The 24,880-nt window shown below is 34.0% G+C and overlaps 1 protein-coding gene across 2 annotated transcripts in view; it reads left to right on the top strand.

The window, feature by feature from the left end:
- The first annotated feature begins 921 nt into the window (after nt 1-921).
- Nucleotides 922-24,880, top strand: part of PIK3C2G (phosphatidylinositol-4-phosphate 3-kinase catalytic subunit type 2 gamma) — a 336,298-nt gene continuing 312,339 nt past the window's right edge. The window contains exons 1-4 of one of the 2 annotated variants that reach the window (XM_045554248.1): nt 922-1,650; nt 7,681-7,763; nt 11,202-11,359; nt 17,020-17,134. In XM_045554248.1, the coding sequence (XP_045410204.1) occupies nt 973-1,650; nt 7,681-7,763; nt 11,202-11,359; nt 17,020-17,134 (1,034 nt within the window). In that variant the 5' untranslated portion in view covers nt 922-972. The remainder of the gene's footprint in view (nt 1,651-7,680; nt 7,764-11,201; nt 11,360-17,019; nt 17,135-24,880) is intronic. The other variant, XM_045554249.1, reaches the window with a different exon arrangement.

The raw sequence follows: 24,880 nt of genomic DNA, 5'->3' as shown, positions 1-24,880 counted from the left end.
TCTATATTGGAGTCATTGACAAATTGAAGGTAATTTAAACCATAGGAGGTGTGAAATAACTTACAATGAGAGAAAAATTGAGAAGAAAATAAGCTCTGATAAGGATAAGGTGGAAAGTGAGTAATAGGCAAAAGAGCGTTTGAGGAAGAGCAAACAAGGAAAAACTCAGGCAGCACAGTGTCATAGAAAGCCAAAGACAGGAAACAAGAAATGTTACAGTAAGAAGAATGGTGAATGACATCAAAAACTGTGAAGATGTAATTTCAAAAAGAGACTGAAAAATGTTAGTTGAATTTACTGACCTGAAGCTTATTGATGAACTTAAAAGGAGTAGTTTTTGAGAAGTGGATAAGAGAGTAATTATTTAAAAAGTTTTGGGGAGAAGAGGAAAGAGTCTAGCCAACTATTTTAAGATGATTGGTTATGGAGAGTAGAAAAGATTTGAAACTGGTTCTGGGGATGGGATAGTTGCTAATCAAGAAGAGACTGTGCATCTAATAAGAAAAAAATGTTACCATGCCAACATGCTTATACATGATTGGGTACATCAGTATTTCCCCTCTGTATTCAAGTGACAAGTGGATATTTAGTGGGAAAAGGAGTCAAAAAGGGGTAATATTGACTTTACTAGATCCATGAAATTCTTGTCATAATTGATGTGGACTTATTTTTCTATCACAGGAGTTTCATAAATCTATCCAAATTAGTACTCCCCCCTCAGACTTGTAATATTGTAAGTCCTGATTGAATTTTATAGTACTCAAAGAATTATTTCACTTGTTAAAAAAACTTCAAAACACTTGTTTATATTTATTCATCATATTTCTTTCTTGCAAGCTCATTTATTTCTAATTAGGTATTTTTGTTTCCTTTTATGCTTTTTCTAGGAAAACTTCTATCCTCTTTTATAATATCACCAAGGAGATATTTGGAGCAGAGCTGTAAACCCTCTCAGTTACATAAAATAAAAACATGGCACATTGTTGGCAAACAGATCCAAATCCCGATGAATCACATGAAAAGCAATATGAGCACCACGAATTCCACTCCATAAATCAGCCCGTTTCTTCTAGTCAAGTCAGTCTGGGTTTTGATCAGCTAGTAGTTGAGATCAGTAACAAAACTCCACTCCCTGAGAGTGAAATTGAAGCAAACACCTTTTTTGGACCCACTGCCCCAAACTTGGATTTAAAAAGTCATTCATTAGATGAAACACACCAAATATCCTTGAATGAATTCACTTCTAAAATCCCTGAACTCTCTTGGCATCAAGTGAGGAAAATACCAGTAATTGGTTTTAGTCCTTCTGTGTTACCAAAACCTCAAAATCTGAATAAAGAATGTTCCTGGGCAAATCCCATGGGACAATATCATGGTACTGATGATTCTAGATTCAATATTTTGGCTCCATCATCTGCTAGTGTGGATAAAATTAATCCACAGAGAGAATTAGAAAATGAAAATTATAACTACCATATAGGATTTGAAAGTAGCATTCCTCCTACACACTCATCCTCCTGGACTGATTTCATACCAAAAGAAGAGCATACAAGGAGTGGACATCTGAACATCGGGGAATCTTCTCTGATGCTCTCTGAAGGTCCTTTTCTACCCAGGATGTGGGAAAGCACATGGCCAAAGAACATAGAGGTATGTATATGCCAATCTAACACTATGAATATGAAAGAATCATTCAATAACGTATTTTATTAATTTGGTAATGAAAGTAACTAACCTTATATAGGGAAATCTATTAATATTACTTTTGAAAAAACTTATTTTATTTTCAAAAATTTCATATTCTTGAACTAATGATCTTTTCTGAAAGGAAATAAATTTTTAAAAATATCATTTTTAAAGTTCTAGTCTCATCAAAACTAAATAAAATGTTGTAGTACTTATATTTTATTGAATAAAAATATCATAGTTGAAGGTTTAATTGATAATATTTTTATTTTTATTGTGTTAAGCACATGTACAAACACACGTACATCTCATTACGTGTATATTTTGAGTGACACAGTAATGATCTGAAACTTTATATCATTATAGGTAGTAAAAAGGCCCCTTTACCAAGAGACTCCTAATTTATGCTATTGGCAGGCAATTTCTAGTTGAGATCATTCCAAAAGTAGGAAATTGAGTAATTATTGTATAACTCATTCTAATGGTTTCATTAGTAGCTTTCCAATCATTTTAGTAACTATACAGTTTCCTCTAAATTTGAAGATTTCTCTGCTTATTTCTCTGCTAGAGTCAAGACACAAGTAAACCCAGAAGTAGTAAACAGTTAAAAAGAAGAAACAATATTGCAGCTGCAATTTACAGGGTGAGGCAAAAGGATTACTCATTTACTCAGCAACTATTATCAAATCCTTAAAATATATTGTGATGTACTAGGCAGAATGAATGCAAAAAAGAAATAATACCTGAATTCAGCAATAGCATAATGCTCGAATTAACTTGCAAACAAATAATGACAACACAGTAAAATAACAGATGGCGTGAGTGCATAGGAAAAGAAACACCTAATTCTAGTTCACTTGCAGAAGAGGTAGCACTTCAACCAATTGGAATTAAAAGGCAATAAATCTTAGGAAAATCTAGTTCTGATCACAACAATGTATTAAGTACTGAATGTTCCCTACAGCTAAAACCAACTATAAAGTTAGACGAAATAAATGAAGCAGCTGGTTTCAGCAACAACAGACAGTATAGAACATAGATCCTTGAGAAAAGTGAGCCCTGAGATTATCCTGGTTTTTGCCTGAGGGCAGTTTTCTGCTGCCATGCAGGCTAGTGGTGCCCAATCTGAGCAACAGAATTGCTGAGCTGAGGGGGCAGAACCTGCAGTTTCAGGCTGCAGAAGCAGCTGTGACTTGCAGAGTATACTGCTAGAGAAAAAGTGGCTGTGCAATGGGTAGGGGTCAGAAATACACAGCAGATTTACTGCACATTCTTGGTGGAGTATTTGGATGTGTTTGCAAGGCTTTGTAGATATTGCCAGCTTTGGGCTGAGAATTGGATGGTCATTGTTTTCACCACACAAAAGTAGAAATTATACAGTGCAGAAATTTTGGCCAAGCTAGAGAAGAGACTGAGCTGAGCACTTTCAGGTATTCAAATGAGATTCCACACAGCCATGTCTTAAGAGTAAAATCATGCTCTAAAGTGAATGCTACACCAACCAAAATAAATGTTCCCTAACAGAAAATAAAAACGGCTGACAAGACCAAATGCCTACCAGAGAAAAACTGTATACTTTTTAAAAACTTTTAAATCACATTTTATAATATGCCATCTACAATTTCCAACATACAATAACAAATGCATAGGCATATAAATTATGAGGAATTTTGGTCCATAATCAAGGAAATAACCTTGTCAGTAGGAAGAACTGTTAGAGCCGGTTTCTCTCGGCCCCAGGAACAGAGAGGCAGAATCACCGAGGCTGCAAAAGGCAAAGGAGTTTACTGGCCAGCTCGAGCTAGGGTCCAAGTCCCAGAGCACCAACGCAGTAGCCTCTCACAAACCAGGACTCCGCCCTGGGGTAAAGGTTAAGCTTTTATACTTTTCTGTATGTTAGTTTCCACACGGCACGTTAGTCTGCACACGACACACTAGTCTGCACCCGACACACTAGTCTGCACCCGACACACTAGTCTGCACCCGACACACTGGGCTGCACACGACACACTGGGCTGCACCCGACACACTGGGCTGCACATGACACACTAGTCTGCACCCGACACACTGGGTTGCACTCGACACACTAGTCTGCACCCGACACACTGGGCTGCACTCGACACACTGGGCACTCCATCCCCCTTTAGTTTATTTGTTCTCTTAAAAGTGGCTGATCGTGTTGGCTCCTGATTGGTTGACTCTAAGCCTCGGGCTTTTCGCGCCGGCGCCAGTTGTGGTCAACCTCATTTTGCGGAAGAGGAGGGCCGGCGATGGGGGCTGTTGTTGCATACCTTCTAGTTTTTGGTTACAAGCGATACTGGGAACACACGCCCTGCACAAGGTGTTCACGCGCTGATCATGCCTTGCCCTTTTTATCTGATTAGTTGGTTGGAGGGCCCCGGGACTTTCCAGCCCTTTATCAAGAAGTAAGTTGCGGTTATCTCCCCGGGGGCCTTGTTTTCCTTAACTTTAGTGAAGCCTGTCATGGCTCCACTTAAGCTAAGCGCCAAGCCAGCAAGCCATATATACAGAAGCAGAGCTAGGCTGTTAGCTTCTCACATCCAGGAAGCCTAGCCTATCATGGAGTTGCCCTTGCTCTTATACCTGGTTTTCATTCTGATTAACTATATTTATCAAACAACTAAAAGCAAGCACAGTCACAGAAGCAAATAGCATCAGTTAGAATCAAAGAGAGCACACATTTTCCTACTATCAATTCCTGTTCTTCAGAACCATCTTGGGATAATCCAGGTGTTGGAATTAGCAGTTAGGGACTTCAAAGTGGTTATTAAAGGTATGTGCAAATAGATAAAGTAAAAGATGCTCATAATGGTTAGTCCAATGATGATCCCAGAAGGAAAATAGAAACTATATAAAAAAATGTGAATTCTAGTATTGAAAATGTAATGCTTGTAATGAAAAAGTTACTGGGTGTTTTTAACAACAGAGAGGAAATGACAGTAAACTTGAAAGCAAAACAATAGAAATTATCCAAACAGAAGAAGAGAAAAATACAAGGATTATACAAAAATGAGCAGAATTCACAGACTTTTTTTTTTTTTTAAGACAGAATCTGGGTCTGTTGCCTGGGCTAGAGTGACATGGCGTCAGCCTAGCTCACAGCAACCTCAGACTCCTGGGCTCAAGTAATCAATCCTAATGTCTCGGCCTCCCAAGTAGCTGGGACTACAGGCATGCATGCGCCACCATGCCCGGCTAATTTTTTCTGTATATTTTTAGTTATCTGGCTAATTTCCTTCTATATTTTAGTAGAGATGAGGTCTCACTCTTGCTCCAACTGGTCTCAAACTCCTCACCTCGAGTGATCCTCCTGCCTTGGCTTCCCAGAATGCTAGGTTTACAGGCATGAGCCACCTCACCCAGCCCAGAATTCAGAGACTTTTGAGACAAGCAGCATAATATATGGATAATTGAAATGCTAGCAGGAAAGCAGAAAGATAGGGAGGAAAATTAATATGAAGAAATAATGATCAGAAAATGTCTCACTTTGGTAGGAAAATACCAAATTCCGGATCTAAGAAACTCAACAAATTCCAAACAGAATAAATACCAAGTCAACCCATGTAGATACATGATACTCAAACATCTGAAAACCAAAATTAAAAAGAAAATTATAAGAGGAAGCCAAGAGGGAAAACTAGATTTCACACTGTGGGACAGTGAATTTTGCATTGGAAACAATGGAAACCAGAGAAAGTGGAATGACATTTTAAAATTTGTTAAAAGAAAAAAAACCTGTACTTCTATATCCATTGAGTATATGTTTCAAAACTAAAAACAAAATACATTACTATATAAACAAATGTTGGGAAAAACTAATCAACATGTATACAAGAAATACCAAAGTAAATGCTTCTGGTACAAAGACAATGACATCAGATAGAATCTCGAAAGGACTGAAGAGCGATAGAAATGATAAGTATGTTGGAAAATACAAAAAATAGCTTTTAATATTTTGAAAGACAGCTGACTAAAGCAAAATAATAGCATGTTATTATGGAATTTATTGTGTATGTGGATAAAAAATATACGTCAACAATAGCATAATGGGTGGAAGGGGGTAAATGTTATTTTGCTATTGTAAATTCTTAACATTTTAAATGCAAAGGTACAGTATTAACTCTTAGTAAACTGAGATATGTTAAGGGTGGATATTGTAATTCCTAGAGCTAGCACAACCAACTGTAAAAAGAAAAAACACAAAGAAAAAAATCTAAAACCCCAATAGAGGAATTAAGTCAAATAGAAAAAAGTTAAGTAAACCAAAAAAGTCAGGGAAAATAGAAGAACAAAATTAAGTAAAAGAGGCAAATAGCAACAAATATAAGTTAGACAGTCTTAAATCTGTAAAAGGAAAGTCAAAGTCTAAGGTCCACCCCTCCAACTACTATGCAAAAGAGAAGGTAAAAGCCTCAGGCACCTATGAGAAACTGGCCCCACAAATCATTCATTAAGGAAATTCCTTGATAACCTTCCATAAGCAAGGATATGCAAATTGTACCTGTGTCCCAGTTCCACCCTAATAACAAATACAAGTTTATCTCTGTAGGTAACAGAATGGACAAGACAGAATCACACATTCTTCCACCTACTCAGGGACGTCTGTCTACATAATTGTTGCTTCCTTCCCTCCCTTTTTCCCTTCTAACCTTGCCCTTATTTTATGTAAAATGTAGATTTCTTGGACCTCACAAGAAGGTAACCAGTTTGCTTGATGAGGTACCCCAACTTTTCCTTTATATATGCTTTTAAATGCTAAAGTTTCCAACGTTCTCTTCGGAAACTGTCTGTGGAAATGTCAGCTTGCCTGTGGTTCATGTTTTTGCCAGGCACACCCTCAAAAATCTTGGCTTAATAAACCTCCATCGATTGAGATTTTTACCTCAGTCATTTACTTGTGTTGACAAACCCAACAACCTCCATAAATATGTTAAAATTAAGTAGACTAAATATTTCCAACAAAAGGCAGAAATCGACAAACTAGATTTAAAAAAAAAGACTCCACTACTGTCCTCAAGGGACAAACTTAAGAAACAAAAGCGCAGATAGGTTGAAAGTAAAAGAAACAAAAAGATTTAAGGTTCAACCAGAAAAAGAAAGGTGGTGTGGTTATTTAGATCAGAAAAAGTACAGTGGCACACAGTATTTTTAGAGAAAATAAAGGGTCATTTTGTAATGATAAAAGAGTCAATCAGGAAGCGATAATAAATTAAAATGTATATGTATATAAAACCTAAAAAACAGAGCTTCAAAATATAATACATAAGGCAAAATTGATTTCTTTTAAAACTAATCAGATGCATATCCTCTCACTGATCCATTCCTGTATATATTCCTAAGAAATAAAGCATATTTCCACATAATTACTTCTGTATGTAAGTTAATAGTTTTTCTTCATAATAACCAAAAGTTTAAAAACAATCAAATGTCCATCAACAGGAAGATGGCTAAACAAATTGTGGCATAGACACACAATGAAATACTACTTATTAGCAATAAAAATGATGCACTATTGATATGTGTGATAACATGGATAAATTTTAAATATATATTTTTATATATTTACATAATTAAAATTTTATCTATATACATAAAATTTAAGTGAAAGAATCCAGAAATTAAAAAGTACATACACACAATTGATAGTGATAGAAGTCTGAATAACAGTGGTTATCCAATAGGTGTGCAGATAGACAAAAAGGAGATGCAGAGGAACAGTTCTAAAATGAGGGAAATGTTCTATATTTTCATTGGGGTGTTGATAGCACAGTTGTATGCATTCTGCAAAACTCATAATACATTTCAGATCTGTGCACTTTTCTATATGTAAATATTACCTCAATTTTAAAAAATCTAAAAAATTAAAAATAAAATCTCAATGAATCTTTAAAACAGGATAAAATTGTAGAATTGTATTAATATTAATCTTTTCTATACACCAAATTATATTAACTTAGCAGTTTTTATCTTAAGCCAACAGGTTGTTCCATTCAGCTAGTTGAAGTACCTCAAGGCAGTAATATGAGTCTGGCCTCCTTTTGTGACAAAGTAAAAAAGTAAGTATTGCTATTTTGTTAAATTTGTCTCTTTTTACATCACTTAAAATGATTAATTTTGCATATAAAACAAGAAAGTCCTTAGTGAAAGATAGAAATTTTTGACAAATTAGTTCATTAATCAACTTCTGTTAATGTTTTTGTGATTTATGGTCAAATAAATGTTTTTCTCTTAATAATTTGTTTAAAATTGAATGTTTCATAAATTCAGACCTGCCTTTGTAGTTTGTTGATTGTTTGATTTACAGTGACCTAATTTCTCATTCAATGACATATGTGACTAACTCCTCTGGCTTAGCCCCAAATTAACACGGTTTATCCCTCCTACGTGGGATATTCTATTCAGAATCACTAGAGCGCCTTCCTCTTAATAGTTCAATGTTATCTTGAACGGGTTGGCAGAATATTAAATAAATATATGTATGTTAATCTGCTGAAAAACAAATTTGATCACCAGGAGATATTATTAAAAAATATCACTGATCTTTTTGCTAATCTAAAAGTGAATGTATGCTAGAAAGGTAGATGCCTTTTTTAAAAGACCAATTTCTTATCTGCAATTAAAATTTATTTAATGCCATCTCTTTTGTTACTAAGGTTCCTGAAATTTTTCAAAATTAATGCACTTACATTTTACTTTTCTTGGTTTTAACCCATTTATAGATGTTGTTTGAACTATATTCAATATTCATTTTTATAAACTTTAACTTTCTACTAAATGACAATTTAGGAGTAAAGGTTTGAATCACTTATTTAATTAGTAATTTAAAGGCCATTTTAGTGCCTAATAACTATGTCATTCATGAGAGATTCAAATTTAAAACAAATAAGTAAAAAAAAAAAAGCAAGGTCCCTGGCTTAAAAAAATCTATAACCATATTGGATGGATTGAAAGGCACACACACAGAGATATAAAATAAATGATCTCAAATCCATGAAAATGTTCAATCGCTAGTTAATTTCTTGCTCTAGTTTACAGAAAAAATTTTAAATGGTACTTTGCATTCCTAAATTAGGATCTTTAAAGTTATTAATATTGATTCTTTCAGGAATAAGCTACTCACTGTAACAAAATGACAAGCATAGCTAGAAACTTGCCACTTTAAGTCTAAAATGTGGTAATTTTTACTTCTAAACATGAGAAATAGCTCTCTTAATACTATATCACTCCTCAGTATAACTCTACTGACAGAACACTTAGTATTAGCTCCTCTGGTGGCCCTTTTTAAAAACATAATTTCATATTCTTAGGTAAAATCTTTTTGCAGATGCCGTAGTGACATGAAAATATTTTATATGATGGTTTGTCAGTAGCTTATAGTGCATTTTCCAACTCTTCAACATAATTTTTTTCAATATTTTCTTTCAAAATAATAAGAATTAAAACATATAACCAAACAGTAACTTTAGAGTAGTGAAAGGGAGCTATTGGTTATGTTCACACACACTTTCTTTGTTTTCAATAATTTTTTATTGACACATTACTCATTCATAAAATGATTAAATATACAATGAATGACTATGTTTGTACACACACTATTTACACAATAATTAATATTTTTGAGGACCTACTATGTGCTAGGGACTCCATTCAAAAGAAGAAGATCAAATAGAAGTTGAATGCCAAGTTTCATACAAGGTTCTCTAATACTTCTGGAAAGCTATAATAGAATGAACTTACATATCTAATTGCATCTAATTTTTCCTAATATTCAAATACCCATACCTAAAAATGTTACTATCATTTCTTTTATGCCCTGTTTAAAGAGGAATTCTTATTTGTTTTATTTGATTTCTCTTTGTGACACACTTTAAAGCCACATCTTTCAAGAAATATGCCACATTCTTGTAAAAAATATGATAAAATGCCATAGCATATGAAAGAAGTTCCTGGCCTATAATAGATGCTCAGCAAAGACTTAGGAGAGAATTAATCATGAATTTGCATTTTAAATTTAATTTCCCCAAATGGTAGAAGCTGAAATTGTGTATGCATTGAGAAGTATCTTACTATGTGGTAAATGCTGTACCATAAATCTCTTTGATCTGGAACTGGAGTCTACACCTTTATAGTAGGGGATAACAAGGGAGAGTGGCCCCTATCTTTATCCTGAGCATTGGTTCTCAAATTGCAGTTCCAGAGCAGTAGCAGCAACAGCTTACTTGAGAATTGTTAGTAGGACAAGTTTGAGGGACCCTCCACAGATCAACTGAATCAGAAACTATGGGGATGGGACCCAGAACAAAAGTGGTACTGATGCATGCCAGGCCTACTAGGTAATGTGTACTATCTATTGTAAGGCCCCTCCTGGAGGGGATGTTTTCATGGAATCTAAGAGTGTAGAGATTGAGCTATTTCAAGATCCTGACACTAATTTAGCACTGCACAAATAGCTAGAATACAGTAAATGCTAAGCAAGCAAAGTGTCAATGTAGAATGTATAATTTTCCATTTAGGAAGAGCATAATGAAGTTTAAATGTCAGCATAATTAGCATAAAAAACAAGATTTCATATTCACCACCAAAAGCATTTTTTAAAATGACTACTTGTAAATATCTTTATGTTATAGCCTACATGTGGGTATAGAACATGGATCTACAGGGATCAAGCTATAGTAATACAGAATAATAATTATGATACTTTACATGTGTATATTTCTTTACATTCTGCAAATCTTTCACATGATTTTTTATTTTAGTTCTCACAATAAACCTTTGAAGTAGATATTAATACCTTCTTTTGTGCAAAGAAACTAGTCAAGTAACTTGCCTCTGGTCATAACATCACTAAATGAAAATTTCAGGATTCAGACTCAAGGCTTCTGGCTCCAAGGATAAACTGTTTTGCAATTCTTTGAATCATTTACACATAAGTAATTGCTCAGAACATAAGAATAACTTCTAGGCTCAATTGTGTAAAGTCCAAATATTTGTATAAAATCCAAAAATTTAAAGAAAGTGGAGAGACAAGAATAGTGTTTATAAGTTTGACATGAAAAAGAGAATTTATTTACCAAAATTTCTAAATGAAATTGAATGACCTGCAGCTTGAAAAAATTAGGCATGAGAGAAATCTAAAAGGAGGAATTCAGGCATCAAAAGCAATGTAAATAAAGCAAGTGATAGTGTTCTGAGCAAATTCTCATGTTTTATGTTATGACAACACATTCTTAGTTATTTCAAATGAGGTGCCCCTAGGAAAGCCTAAAGAACAGTCCTTTACACTTTTTTTTTTTATGGGATAATTGTAATCACTACCAATCTGGCCTAGCTAAATGCACTGCACCATAAATCAATTACTGATTGTTTTCATGTTTTAAATCTTTTACAGCAAAACACTGCACAAAGTTTTTTCATCATTATCCCGTGGGCAATATGTTTTAAACCACATCTTGCAGATCTTGTCCTAACTGTTTTTCTTCATATGTATTTTTCAGAATAAGAGAAACATATCATGCAGCTGACATTAATGCCAATTCTGGGAAGATCTGGAGCATTGCTACAGCATTTCCATATCGGCTCTTTTCTAATACCAAGTTCAATATAAATATTTTCACTGATAACTCAACACAACCACTTCGTTTGATGCCACACGGTATGCAACCTTGCAAACAGGTGTAGAAATCTACATAAAGCTAATGTTGGTTACATAGCCTTGAGTTCACAGACTGAAATCTTTAAAAGAAGAATTATTAGCTACTGTTTTGCCCTGAAGTGAAACAAGAGGAAAATAGCTCAGAGCCTCTTGTTAACATTTGATGGGGGAAATGGGAAGTATTTTCTTCAAGAACTCTCTTCACATAGCTCACCCCAGAATATTTTAGTTTCTTGCTATAAAATACTTCAGAGCAAGTATAGTGGGTTTTCAACATATTAAAAAAATGTTCAAAAAGATTCTAGAAAAGGATGATATACAGGGCCAGGCACGGTGGCTCACGCCTGTAATCCCAGCACTATGGGAGGCTGAGGCGGGCGGATCGTTTGAGATCAGGAGTTCGAGACCAGCCTGAGCGAGAGCGAGACCCTGTCTCTACTAAAAATAGAAATGATTTGGACAGCTAAAAATATATATAGAAAAAATTAGCCGGGCATGGTGGCTCATGCCTGGAATCCCAGCTACTCGGGAGGCTGAGGCAGGAGGATCGCTTGAGCCCAGGAGTTTGAGGTTGCTGTGAGCAAGGCTGACGCCACGGCACTCACTCTAGCCTGGGCAACAGAGTGAGACTCTGTCTCAAAAAAAAAAAAAAGATGATATACAAGTGAAAATGGCTGTTCCTATCCATTAGGAACAACCATTTGATTCCAATATAAATAAATTGTGAGGTAGGATAAGCATTTATACACAGAATATTTCCACAGTGAGAAGTATAGTAGCCACATGTAGCACACCCCATCAGAATTAGCAGACCTATCGATTCAGAGTCTCTGGGGATGAGTCCCAGTAATTTATATTTTATCAAACTCACCTGATAATTCTCTAAAATTTTAGAATATCTTTAAGGTAATTTTATATATTATTTCATTGTTATAGTTCACTATTTTGCAAATCAATATTAGTTCTTTATAGAACATTTAATTGATACTAAATGAGTTTCTGCATATCAGTAGGAAAATGCTTCCTGTCATGTAATGATCCAAGGAACATTTTATTTATTGATTATTGTTATTATTATTTGCTTTATTCTTTCCTACTCTATTCAAGATTCTGAGTTAGTGCAGGTGACTACAAACAGCGTTATCCTGGTATAAATTAGTTAAGACCATCTGGTTTGTTACTAATGGAAACCACCTCTTGCAATTTTAAGCAGAAAAAAAAATGAAGTAATGTAGGGATTTCTTATACAATTCAAAAGTAGGCATGCAGCAAAGAATTAGGAATGTACTAAAAGCACAAATGACCACACAGCCCAAAATTCGTGTATGCCTCTCACTTCAGCTCTCTTTATAATTGCTTCCCCCTCTCTCTTGCTCTCTGCTAACTTATTTTCTTTTGTTCTCCAAAGAAAAGTGGAAAGCCAAGCTCTCAAGCATATGGGCTATTTGGCCAAACATCTAAAGGAATGTCAATCACTCTATTCGATCCAATTCCCAGTTTCTAAAAGAAAGCCTCTGATTGCCCAGTCAAGATCTATAGTGCTACACGTTGATCCAGTCAGAATGGCCACAGGTCTGGGTCATGTTGGCTTTAGCTTCTGGAGAAAAGGAAATAATTGTGACTACAGCATCTGCTTCCATCTTTCAAGTTACAACATTTAATGCCCAACATCTCTCTCTCTGGATGTCCCTTTGTTAAAGCTGGCAAACCAGAGGCCATTTTTTACTTTCATGAGAGGTTTCAGTAAATTGATTAGGTCATTGTATTCAGTGTGAGAGATGCAAAGTGGGAAAGAGGGTGCCCATGCCCTCCAAGGTGTTACAAGTCTAAGGAGGAAGAGGAAGGTAGGTGTGCAGGAGAAGAGGAAGAAGCAGAAAAGAAGAAAAGTCACATTCATGACAACATACAGAGTAGCATTTGCCACTATTTGGAGGAAAACTTTTCCTCTACCCACTTAGGTTTGAATGGTTGTGAAAGGGTTGGGGGAGGGGAGGTATTGCAGTGAATTAACTGACAAACAGATTAACAGGAAAAAAACCACAAGGTTTATGTACATGGAGTTTACTCAGTAATGAGTTACTACTCCCCGAATACCCAGAGGTTGTATGCCAACTTAACAAAAAGGGAGGGGTTTTAGGGCTTCAATAGGAAAGTGTGGAGGGTTCTATTTTTTCTTTTTTATAATATTAATGACAATAGGCAGCCTGTCTTCTTCCTGGAATTTGCAAGAAACTCCCTCAGAGGGGAGTTAATGACAGCTGTATTTTCTTGAGTCTCTGCTTTAGTCAGATGAGGAACATTCAGCTAAGATTTTCAACAAAAAATTCTCTCTGTTCTATAATCTCTATCATTTCAGTGAAGATGATTCCCAAGTCCCTATTTCCAATTCCAAAGTTGCCCTGGAGTCAGTGTTTTTAATGGTATACTTAGATGACCCATGGTTGGAACTGTCTGATAGGAAGCCATTAGTGACATGGTGCAAAGGATTGGAAGTGGAAGTCTGTTTGCAAGGATTAAAGAGCAATTGTTAATAAGAACTGTAGAAATTGTCTACTCTTTAAAGAAGTTTGTCAGTAAAAATAACCTAAAAGAAAGGATAGTATCTAAAGGAATAGAATGGATGAGGGGATATTTTACCGGAAGGTTGAATAGAAACAGAACATCTTTAGGAAAAGGGGGAAGCATCTTCAAAGTGGGGGGATTAAATATACAAAGAGAGGAGGGTTAGCTGATGGAACTGAAAGCCAGTTTAGGAAAAAAGATCAGAATTGAAGAGCAAGATTTAGTAAAAAGTAGGGACACTTGTATCTCAAAAGATGTGTAAAGGAATAGAGGAGGATGGATGAAAAACTAGATTTAAGATATAGAATAGGATAATTAAAGAATTTCTAATAAATAACATAGGTAATACGGTTAAGAGTAAGAAGTGTTGTGTGGTGTGGGAGACCACAAGAAATTGGGAAAAGGATTATATCAATGGTCAAAATAAAAGTACTGGTATAAAATCTATTTAAAAGAAGCCACAGTATTTGCCTTACAATATGAGGTTTAACTTACAGACTCTTAATGGTTGGCTTCAAGGGGAAAGGTAGTGATTTCAGGTTTAGACATGTTAAATTTGAAGTAGTAATGAGACATCCAAAGATTAATATGATCCAGGTAATAGAAGACATTGAACCAAAGCACAGGAGAAGAGTAATAGCTAGAAATTCAGTTATGGAATCTTTCATGTAAAAGGGAAAGATAATTTTAACAAAGTAATAGTTCATGAATGTCCCATATAGCATAGGGGCAGTCCTAGAGATGAAAAAGCCAAATTAATTAATTAAGTGAGTTGTATTTAGAAATATTTTTCTACCATCATATAGTGGCAATTCTGTCTCCTCCAAATCAAAGCCCTTGGAGTCATGATTTTGTCTGCAGCCATATTTTCTAATAGCTTCAATTCATATGATTTTTGTCAATATTCCCAACTTGGTTTAAGATACTTTCTGCCATGGCAAAGCATTTTCATAATCTCTAATTCCTTAATTATTTTTACCATTTACTTTTCCAACAATTTTTTTAATGACATCTTGATCTATCATAAAACTTACATTTTTAGATCCAACATTGTACTCTTTCTTTGTCATTGTGGCAGCAATACCACTTGAACTACTTTTTGTTAGGTAGTTTGGATAAAAATTTTTTCCCTCCAAATAAAAAGTATAGCATTAAAAGAATCCACAGGAAAGTAAACACATAACTGAAGACAAAATTCAACTCAGAGGAATGCAATTGACCATTTGCAGTATGCTAATTCTTGCTGGCTACAGGTCATCCATAGTCTGCTGCAGTGCTTTCATTGACTGAGACTATACAGACTGTATTCAAAGCATGGAGAACACACACACACACACACACACACACACACACACACACATACACACACACACACACAGAACCTTGCAATATTTATCATTTATAAGTAGGAAAATACTTCATGGACAAATATCATTGTAACAAGTCATCAGGGTTTTAGCTACTGTTAAATGGCACGTACATGTAAGATTTTAGGATGGGAGATTATGAAACGTGTACTATACTTTACTGTATAGTACATTTACATTTTGAGTCCCAGAGAAAAAGGTGGAGACAAGAAGCATGTGTTCACTAAGGTTTCTATGATATAATGGTTCAAGACAGAATCTTGAGTGATTGATCCTTGGGAAAGGAAGAATAAGCAACTGTGGAGACTTAGAGTCTTTAAGGGCACAGGCTTTGGAGTCTGACAGATCTTGTTTAGACTTTTGGCGTACTACTTAATCTCTACCAAATTACATAGCTTCTTTGAGAATTAGTCAATGCATCTTCAAAATTTGGAATATGATACCTTTATCATAAATACTATAAGGAAGATATTGCATGTAAAGCACTTAATAGAGTAAATGTTCAATAAAATAGTAACTATTGTTAATATTAATCCTAGAGTGAATATCAGTTGGAAAACACTGCTGACCACATTTGTCTAAAGTTTTTTTGTGTTAGCATCACACCAGATTCCTGAAAGAATAAACCATGCTACTGCAAACCCTATTTCACAGCTGATTAAAATAGGTCAAAGAGGTGAAATAATTTGCCCACATAAATTAGCTAAAAGTGGTGAATGCTATATGATTTTCAGCTTTTAGTGGTGGAATATTGATAAGCTCTTGTTCATTGTTATAAAATTGTCTTAATATCATGTCATGAATTTGAATTTTAACTAATATAAATGCTCTGAAAATATTTAAGTTAATTCAGAATCCTTTTGTCATGATGGTACTCTTCAAATGAGCAAAGTATCTCATTTAAGTTTAAAATGGAAAGAAAAAACACTCCTGGAACTTTTGCCTGGCTATGGTTTTCCTAAATCTTTAAGGGTATTTCCCTGATTCCTAAGGGTAGCCACAGTAGATTACATTTTATGCAGAGCTACAAGGTACTGAGGGGTTTTGACATGAGGAACATGATACCGAGCTTTGCTATATTATATGAAAATAGAACTGATCAAAGGAATTGCAAAGAATGATTTAAAAATCTCTAAATCTAACCAGACTAATAAATGAGATGAATCTCATTTTAATTCCTCTTTTTTTTTTTTGAGTATGCAACCTCTTTTTTTTCATTTCAGCATATTACAGGATACAAATGTTTAGATTACATATATTGCCTTTGCCCCACCCAAGTCAGAGCTTCAAGCGTGTCCATCCCCTGGATGGTGCACACTGCACCCATTAGGTGTGAATATACCCATCCCTTTCTACCCATTCTTACCTGCCCGACACCAGATGAATGTAACTGCTATATGTGCACATAAGTGTTGATCAATTAATACCAATTTGATGGTGAGTACATGTGGTGCTTGTTTTTCCATTCTTGTGATACTTCACTTAGTAGAATGGGCTCTAGCTCCATCCAGGATAATACAAGAGGTGCTAGATCACCATTGTTTTTTGTGGTTGAGTAGAACTCCATGGTATACATATACCACATTGAATTAATCCACTCATGTAATTCCTCTTGATGTAGCTAGACAGTTAGAATACTTCACAACGTGCTTGGTACTGTGCTGAAAAACTTTTCCCCAGTCATTAAATGATAAATTCTTATTGTCTTTTATCATTTACCTTTGTTTTTAGCTAATTGTCTTGTCAAAGACCTAATTGCAGAAATTCTACACTTTTATACAACTGTCCAGCTATTCCCCAAAGATCATATTCTAAGTGTATGTGGCTCTGAAGAATTTTTGCAAAAGTAAGTATCTTATTAAGGTAAATTTTGCTTTTTTTTTTTTTTAATAACATGTAAGTGTTAAGCAGTACTGTTTTTTTGTTTCCTTTTAACAGACTTTACACAAACATTATACTCTCATAATCAAAATAATTAAATTGCTTTTAGCTCCTTTATAGTGAATTTGAAATGTTATGAATCATATTAATAGACTTACTCTTGGTTTTATGTTATCAGTACTTATGGAAAGAGATATTTAAGTGGCTTGTGACTAGATGGGTGACCAAACATCTCAGTTTGCCCAGGAATGAGATGATTCTCAGGATTTGGGAATTTCAGTTTGAAACCAGTAAAGTCCCAGGCAAACTGGGACAGATTTGTCATCCTTCCTGTAATAAAGCTTATTACGACTTATCCCAGTGAAGAAAATAAATTATTTGGTAATAAGTAATTTTTTTATTTGGAATGATATTAGCATGTTGATTAAATACTAATTTTTAAAAATTACATGGGGTTTAAGTACAAGCATTATAACATTTTTATTATAGAAGAGCAAGTTTAAAAACATATTCATTTCTTTTTTGAGGCAGTTCATTAAAACAATCAGAATAGTCCATTCTCATGTATATCAGCCTTACATATTTATTTGATAGAAAATTCATCTATTAGCTTACCACAATAGCCATTTGCTTGAAATTCATTAGGGATCATTCTTGAAAATATAATGCACCTTTAAGAGAAGAAATATTTCTTTGCTGGTAATGCAGAGTTGTTCTAAACAGTAAAACACTAAAGACTAAATTGTTCAACAGAATGGATTACCATTTACATTTCTCCTTTGCATTTCCACAAGTGTCTAAAGACTGACAACAGTCTTATGAAAGTAAAATTGTACTTCTTTTGATATTCCCATTGTCGTTGTCATTATTATTCATCATAAATGTGCTTGAAAATATCTTGTGGGTAATTTGGTGAATTTGATGTTATTCTTATCAGAAAATTCAGTTGTTCAGTGTACAATGTTAACTGTGAATGATTTTTAAGACTATTTTCCTTTTTGTATTACCACTTATATTAAAATAATAAATATTTATTTTAAATCACAGAATTTTTTGCACTAAGCTCACAGGTATCCCATTTTTACCTTTTCTATTTGAACTTAATAACATACTCAAAGACTAGGCTGCTATTTTCTTTTAACATATAGTTTTGACAGTATATTCAATGAACACAAGAAAATATCTTAATAAATTTAATTTTATATTGATTACTCATTAAAACTTACCTTTTGAATGTGCAGTTTTCCAAATGTACATCTGTACTTTGGTTGATGCCAAAACATAAGATCCAAAGAGCAAGAAACATTTTAAAATATTTGCATTAAGTTTTGGCAGTAAGAAATATCATCCAGACAGCAATTATGTTAAAGAGACAGAAACTTGGAAAAGCATAATGAGGAGAAAATTTACAATGGACCTTGACTTAATCACTGTGTCAAATAAATAGATCGTTCATAAATAGCTCAATAATTGACTGATAAAAATATTGTACTTTGAATATTTTCATAGCCACTTAACAATATTAAAATTTATTTAACTGAATTTTATTAAGAAAGTTGCGAAGTATTAGTATAGTTTAAATATAGTCATTTATTCCCTAATGGAAATTGAAGCATTTGTATATATCAGGGATTTGTTTACCTGTATAAAGACTACCTGTATTTATATAATTTATTTTAATGAGTGAACTATTCATAATTGTTCTTTTTAATATCTAAAGGAATATACATTAGTCATTCAAATTTTATTTTTTAGTGTTCTCCCATATAATTTCTCTAAAAAATATATCCTTAAAGCTTTGGAAATCTGTTCATAAAATTCTTCTATGGAGGGAACACAGGCAACATGTTATAAGTTAATAATGCAATAAGTAATAATTCAGACTCAAAACCTTATAGCACTACACTTCATCTGGAGTATTCAATTGACTAAAGTCACAATGGTAATTATAGGAGTAATTGTCATTTATTAGGTACTAATTGTTTGCTTACCTTATATTGGATACACATCTAAGTCTCATAACATATCCATGAGATTATTATTATAATGACCTCTGTTTTTCAGATGGGAAATCTGAGGCTTTGTTCAAGGTCACATAGCTAGGAAGGTAGAGTAGATTCTGAATTCAAACTAGGGTTTGTCTGCCTGCATAGCCCTGGCTCTTAACTACAAATACAATACTGTAAAAGCACTTGAGCAAGATACAGGAAATAGAAAATAATTTTTCATGCTGGAGTATATGGTTTAAAAAAGTGTGCAGTTTTGCAGGTATTTGCAAGGGTAGGAGTACAAGAACCATGGTAGTCCAATTCCAAACCTATTAAACACTATATGCGTGCAAAACATTTGCTCAATCACTGAGAATATAAGGATGATGTATATATAATTACTGCCCTCTTTCTTACCATGTAATCAGTTATTATAAAGTCCTACTATGAGGGTAATATTAGTATTATATACCAATTGCCTTTAGATTAGACGGGAGAGAAAGAGTAGGGCAAGAATAAGAAAATGGTGCAAAGAAAAGTCAATGATCAACTCGTATTTAAAGGGTAAATACTGAGGAAAGAAATCAGTATAAAATCTTAATAGCCTTAGAATACATAAAATGCACTTATAATTTTTTTTAAATAATTATCAATTTAAAAGAAAATAGGTTAAGAGTGTGAATAGCAACTCAAATGGACAAGAAATATTTAAAGATTTTAACCTAACTAGTAACAAACATGCAGTTAAAACAATGAGAAGCCACTTTTGCCTATCAAATTGTTAAAATACTTACAATGAAATTCAGTGGAAAAAGAATACTGTCCAAATAGGTGTTGGGAATATAAATTGATATAGCACTTGCTGAAGGGAATTTTGTCAAAAATGTATCAATAGTCTTTATAATGTCTATATTCTCAGTTTCAGCAATTCTGCTTCTACAAATATTTCTAAGGAAACAATTATAGTTACACAAAAAGATTTAGATATAAAGGTATTCACTATAGCATGATATCTAATGATAAAAAGGAAAACTGAAGACAAAGCTAAATATCCAGTAATACTCCAAAATAAGAGTAAACATATATCATGAAACATAATTTGATGAAAATATGGTATAGAATTTATAAAATATTTTTTAAATATAGCACCCTATGCCTTGACATAAAAACATGTATCATAGTTTTTAAAGGTAAAAATGTTTTCAAACCACATTTTAAAATATTAATTTTGTCTAAAATATATAGTTAGTATTTGGAAAAAAATGAAATCTTATGTACTAAAATGTTAGAGTATTTACACCTCTTTTGAAAAAGAACTACAATATAGATATTTATTCATTTTTTAATTTACAAAATTTTTATAGTAAGCCTGACTTTTTGTGATCAAGATATTAAGAAAATTAATTATTTCTATTGGGAAAGAAGCATTTAAATGACAGCATGAATGATAATGTATGCTTTAAAAGAGTTAGAAAGTAGAGTTAGAAGACTATTCCTGAGCATATAAAAGCACCAGGGCCTGAGCCAAAGTAGCTGTCGTGGGACTAAACAAGAGGCACTCCGAGGTCTGTCCAGAAAGTACCCAGCCATTCTCAATACAACAAGAACACTTTGGGCAACATTGATACAACCTGGCAGTCAATGAGAGTGGACTGGGATGCGCATGTGTGAACAATGACAACTTCACAGTACTAGTCAGTGGGGCGCTAGACATCGTTGAGTGAGCGTGTGCACTGTGTGGCCATTGCATTCAAAATGACTAAGTTGGTAGAGCAAAGAATCTGCATCAAATTTTGCGTTAAGCTTGAACATTTCTCTGTAGAAACTATTCAGATAATTCAGAAGGTTTCCAGGGACTATGCAATGAGTACTGTGCAAATAAAAGCATGGCACAAATGCTTCAAAGATGGCCAAGAATCTGTTCAAAGTGACCCACGTTCTGGAAGGCCTGTAAGAAACAGAACACCTGAGAATGTTGAACATGTATGGGTTAGGTTAAGAGACACTGGGAGAACTGTGTGAGGTCCCAAGGTGCCTACTTCTAAAGGGACTAAGGTGTCACTGTCTTATGTACAATATTTCTTGTATCTTGTATCTTTTTCAATAAATGTCCCTATTTTTCCCATTACATGGCTTGATACTTTCCGGACACACCTTGTAAATCCATTGGGTATTACAGTGGTGGATATAATGGAACTTGGTGACTGAAAATGTGGGATGGTATGGGAGAGAGAAGTAGAAATTTGAACACCAGGTTCAATGGTGACTTCAATAACAATACAGATCTGAGAGAAATAGAGGTTTTGGGGGTGCATAGTAATCATTTAAGTTTGAGACATGTTGAGTATTTGAGTGCTGAAGGGCATCTGATATTGAGAAAGTAGATCAGATTTTAGGAAAACTGGCATGGGTTAAGGAATCATTGTTTTTTTAAATTAATTTATTTTTAATAGACAAAAATTATATATATTTGTTATATACAACATGATGTTTTGCAATATGTATGTGTTTTATAATGGATAAATTGATTTAATTAGCATATTCATTGCCTCAAATTCTTAGCATTTGTGAGGAGAATACTTAAGATGGACACTACTATGGAAATTATTGGTTTTAAAAGGGAATGACTGGAAGCTTTCGAAATAGGTGAGATTACGTAGAGAAAATGACAAAAGAAAAAATCCTGAGAACATCAATAGGTAAAGAACAAAAGAGAAAGAGGAGCAGAAAAAGGAAAGTGAGAAAAAGCACGTGTTGGAAAATGTGTCTTTGACAGCAAGGAGAGAAGTTTCAAATACCAAGTAATATACCGCCAAGTCCTAAATATGTATGCTATTGTTTATTAAATCACCATTAAATTTGAGAATTAGGAAGTTATTTGCTGACAAAGGTAAGAGTAACTTTAGTAAAGTGACAGAAAGAAAATCAAGATTGCAATGAGCTCAGAATGGAAAGTGATAAATAGAAACATGTGTGCAGACTACTGTCTCCGAAATAACATGTGGTGGCCAAAGCCAGGAGGAAGGTGGGATTCTAGATGCTGAGGAAAATTGGTCTGGAGATATGGGGAGTGTGGTTTAGAGAGATTTGAAAATGTTCATAAACTAGATGGAAAGAGCCAACAGAGAAGGAAAGAATAAAGGCACAGAATAGACCATGGATGAGTCAAATACCATAAGGAGGTAAGAGGAGACAGGATGAAGACAACAGGGGAAGAAGTTAGCAGTCTCTGAAGGATAAATTTCCCTTCCCACTGGGAAAGACTGGCAGGAGTTCAAATGAATATGAATGAAAATATATACATTTTTAATAACCACAAAGGTAATTATGCTTTTGGGAAACTGGAGCTCTGATTAAAAATCAGAAAAGCTTAAGGAAAAGGAATGGAGATGAGAATAACAATGACAACAATAAAAACAATTTAAAAAATCCACTTCACTGATTAAAACCATCTTATGCTTAGAATTTTCACATGTAATATCATTCATTCTGTTTTAAGAAAAGCATTATTGTTCTCATTTTACAGGTGGGAAAACTGAGGCTATGAGAAATGATTTTCTAAAGGTCATAACGTTAGACGAGCAAAGTCAGAATGGCACAGGTTTATCTGGCTCCAAAGCCCACAGTCTTTACACTCTAAACAAGGCTTCCTACATGAGGAAGGCTCACCCCAAAACAAAAGATTATAGGGATAATATTTCACGTATTTTTGCATTGAACATGAGCTTATAATTCAATACACAGCATTTAGGTTAAAAACAAGAAAGAGAAAATATAACTTAGAGAACACTCACGTCCAGACATATTTAAAACTTTTAAGAAATCTTTATCAGGTAATGTTTAGTTATGATTTCACTAAAATAAAGTTTGATTATAATCACTGAAGGTGCACTTTAAATGTCATCTTCAAATCTCGCATAAGACTAAAGTTAATTTTCTTTTTTGGAAAATTGAGACATTGTAAGCAAATAAATATTATCAAAATGTGCCTGTCCACTATGGAGAACGTTATTCTCTATTACTTTACTTTGGCAAACTAAATTAACCTCCTTTGACCTCAATTTCCTTATCTTTTAAAAATGAGATTTTAATACATTTAAAAATGTGCTGTAGGATTACATTTTAGTAATCTTTAATTCCAAATGTAAAATTTTACTAAGCCTCTATAGGTCTTTTTGTGATGTATAGATTGCTTTGAGCTCCTGTGAAGTGTCAGTCTAAATAAATTCAAAATATTATGTGGTTACTAAAATATAATGACCTAAGAGTGGGAAAGTATTTTCCCCCCAAAAAATCACTATTACTTTTGTTGAATGATGTAAAAGACACTTTTTTTTTTCATTTTAAGCTCTGCTTGTATTATCAGAACTGTGTTTCTTAATCTATTCTGTTTTATTAGGATAGAGATAAATTATATTAAGTTGCTGCTTTTGCAGTTTCTCATCTATTTTGGATTAGTTATAGGGTGAATTCTAAAATTTAAGCTACTCAGTTTCTTCCAGGTAGTGTATCTGGCTGTTAAAGTAGTCACAGTAAGTACTTGAGGAACCAGCCAAGTTTGAGAATGTTGATGTAGGGAGGAAGATTTTTTTCATCACAGATCACTAGATTCATGGCTGAGGCACCTACAACAAACAACAGATTAGTAAGAGAAATGTATGCAAATTAATTTAACATGAGTTTTACATGACACAGGAGCCTTCAGAAATGAAAAATGGGGAAATCAGTATATTATTATGCTTAGGTTTAGTGAAGAGTGGACAAGGGGAGGGAAGCATGATTGGACAAAGTGGATATGATCTAATGGTAACAAACTGGGAGGAACTTAGCAAGGCCTGCTTGTTCAGATTCTTTTTGGAGACTCTGTGTCTTTGAGGATAAAGATGTTCCTTTCCTCAGGGGGCCCGGGGAGGTTCCTCTGGAATGAAGACTTTACTACCTGCTTCAGGGGAGAAGGGCAAGGGGAAGGTGAGAGTGACCCTTCTGCTTCTGCTGTTTTCTTAAATGCCAAAGTGCTGTATTTTTGGGGTAGCAGGTCCTGAACCTTATCATAGCTAAGAATCTTTTTTATCATTATTTAAATGTCAATGGTCAGGATACTTTTTTCACAGCTTTGCTAATGGTATATTTGTGATGCTCTATTGTGTGTTTCCACCCTAAGTCATATTTTGTTATTTTATTGTGTTCTCCTAACTTAATCAGGGTCAGTAAAGTAGTACATAAAAACTTGAAAATGGGGGAAATATAAATAAATATGAGTAGGCACTTATATATGTAAATGTATAATTCACACACATATTTACAGCTATTCTGATATGTTACCACAATGTTCTCAAACTTTAATGGGTTATGAAAGTTACTCAAGTATCTTGTTAAAGGAAAGATTTTGATTCAGTTGGTCTGTGGTGGGGTGGGGCCAAAGACTGAATTTCTAAGAAGCTTCTAGGAGACACTTAAGCTGCTAGTCCACATTCCACATTTTACATACCAAGACATCAGAGGCCAGGAATATTAATGACCTAAGAATTTAAGCTCTCCAAAAGAAAACTATTTATCCACTTTTCCAGAACAGTATATTGCATAAAAATTAAATCTAATCAACAAAGCAATTAAGCTGTTTAGACCTCATAGCATACTGAAAAATTAAGAAAGATAACTTTCCTAGCAAATCAAAATTTCCTTTTTCATATATCAACTATATTACTTTTGCAACTCAGTTAACA

Source organism: Lemur catta, chromosome 6 (assembly GCF_020740605.2).
Source record: "Lemur catta isolate mLemCat1 chromosome 6, mLemCat1.pri, whole genome shotgun sequence".
Lineage (NCBI taxonomy): Eukaryota > Metazoa > Chordata > Mammalia > Primates > Lemuridae > Lemur > Lemur catta.
This window is presented reverse-complemented; position numbering and strand designations above follow the sequence as displayed.